The 1,317-nt window shown below is 54.3% G+C and overlaps 1 protein-coding gene across 1 annotated transcript in view; it reads right to left on the bottom strand.

Moving 5' to 3' along the window:
* Positions 1 to 1,041, bottom strand: part of Pmar_PMAR018814 (hypothetical protein) — a gene marked incomplete at both ends in the record, with an annotated part of 3,129 nt that extends 2,088 nt beyond the window's left edge. Inside the window, 2 exons of the mRNA XM_002783617.1 lie at positions 322 to 496; positions 841 to 1,041. Coding sequence (XP_002783663.1) covers positions 322 to 496; positions 841 to 1,041 — 376 coding nt within the window. The remainder of the gene's footprint in view (positions 1 to 321; positions 497 to 840) is intronic.
* Positions 1,042 to 1,317: the final 276 nt, after the last annotated feature.

Raw genomic sequence — 1,317 nt, 5'->3', positions numbered from 1 at the left:
GCCCTGACCGGAATCCTCATTTCGGGTCACGAGCCGCCCTCCCCATCAGACTCCTCCCCTGCCGGGATGTCGTCTGGGTCCCGCCATACGGCACGGCAAAGCTATCTCCCACTCGAACAGTATCCATCTCCCATCTCAGCGCATTGGCTGAGCCCAAGTCGAACGCATATGGAGCAGCCGGTCCCGCGTTTCGGGCCGTACTACTCCTCAACTCTACAGGGTTCTGCTCGTAGAGCACGTTGAACCCAAAATGTCGTAAAAAGTCATGGCCCAAAATAATCGGAAAGGCCAACGAATCGCAAACGTACACAGACATGGTACATCGGAGTCCCTTGGGAGAATCCTGGCGACGGGCCAAATAAGAGGCTGTCGCCGCCTCCGCAGACTCATACACAAAGAAATCAAGATTAACGGTGCCGACAATGGCAAATTCGGACTTGTCTACGGTCAGCAACTGACACCCATCCACAGGCTGCACTGTGAGACCTTCAGGCAGCTGAGACAGAGATACCAAGGTGGCACAGCAGCCAGTGTCCACCAAGGCACGAAATAGACCTCGCCACTGACCGTGAGGGGAAATAAAATCGGTGAGCAAAAATAGTCCTCGATCTCCACCGATAGGATAGAGAACCGTATCTTCTGGAGGCGACCGCGGGCTGCTTAGCGGCCGCCCTCCTCGTTTCCCGACGAGACCTTATTCTTCAACTGCGGACAACTACGTACCCTGTGCTCGTTCTGGCCACAAAGAAAGCACCCTTTCTCATATTTCTTCTCCGGACAGTGGAAGACATAATGGCCACCTTGACAAATAGGACACTTCTTCACCGGCGGTCTTCTCACCCCCTTCCCCTTTCCTTGGGCATCGCCCGGGAAGGTCGTCTTCAACCCTTTGATCTCTTGGATGACCGCCTGCATAGTCTCAGTAAATGCTCTCATAGTATCCGGAAGGATCATTTCTGCGGCCACCGCTGCTTGAGGAGGTTGTTTTGGCTTTTCTTGAGTGTCCTCGGCGTGAGTGTGGTCCTCTACAATCCTGCACATATCTGCTACCGTAGAGGGTTTCTTGTTCCTCAAGGCCGTCTTCGCTCCCCCGGAGACATTGGCTACGAGGCGGTCCAATACCATACGCCCTCTCGTCTTGTCGGACAACTGTTCGGTCTCGGGCAGTGTGGCGTTGTACTCATCGATGACCGTAAAGAGCTTCGTCACAAACAGGCCAATTTTGGACTTGCGGTCCCACTTTGTTGCATAGAACCGCTCCAAAGACTGATCGGCCACACGTCGGTCGAAGAGATCGAGTAACAGTGCCTTCCCTTG

This window comes from Perkinsus marinus (genome assembly GCF_000006405.1).
Source record: "Perkinsus marinus ATCC 50983 genomic scaffold scf_1104296936966, whole genome shotgun sequence".
Taxonomy (NCBI): Eukaryota; Perkinsozoa; order Perkinsida; family Perkinsidae; genus Perkinsus; species Perkinsus marinus.
This window is presented reverse-complemented; position numbering and strand designations above follow the sequence as displayed.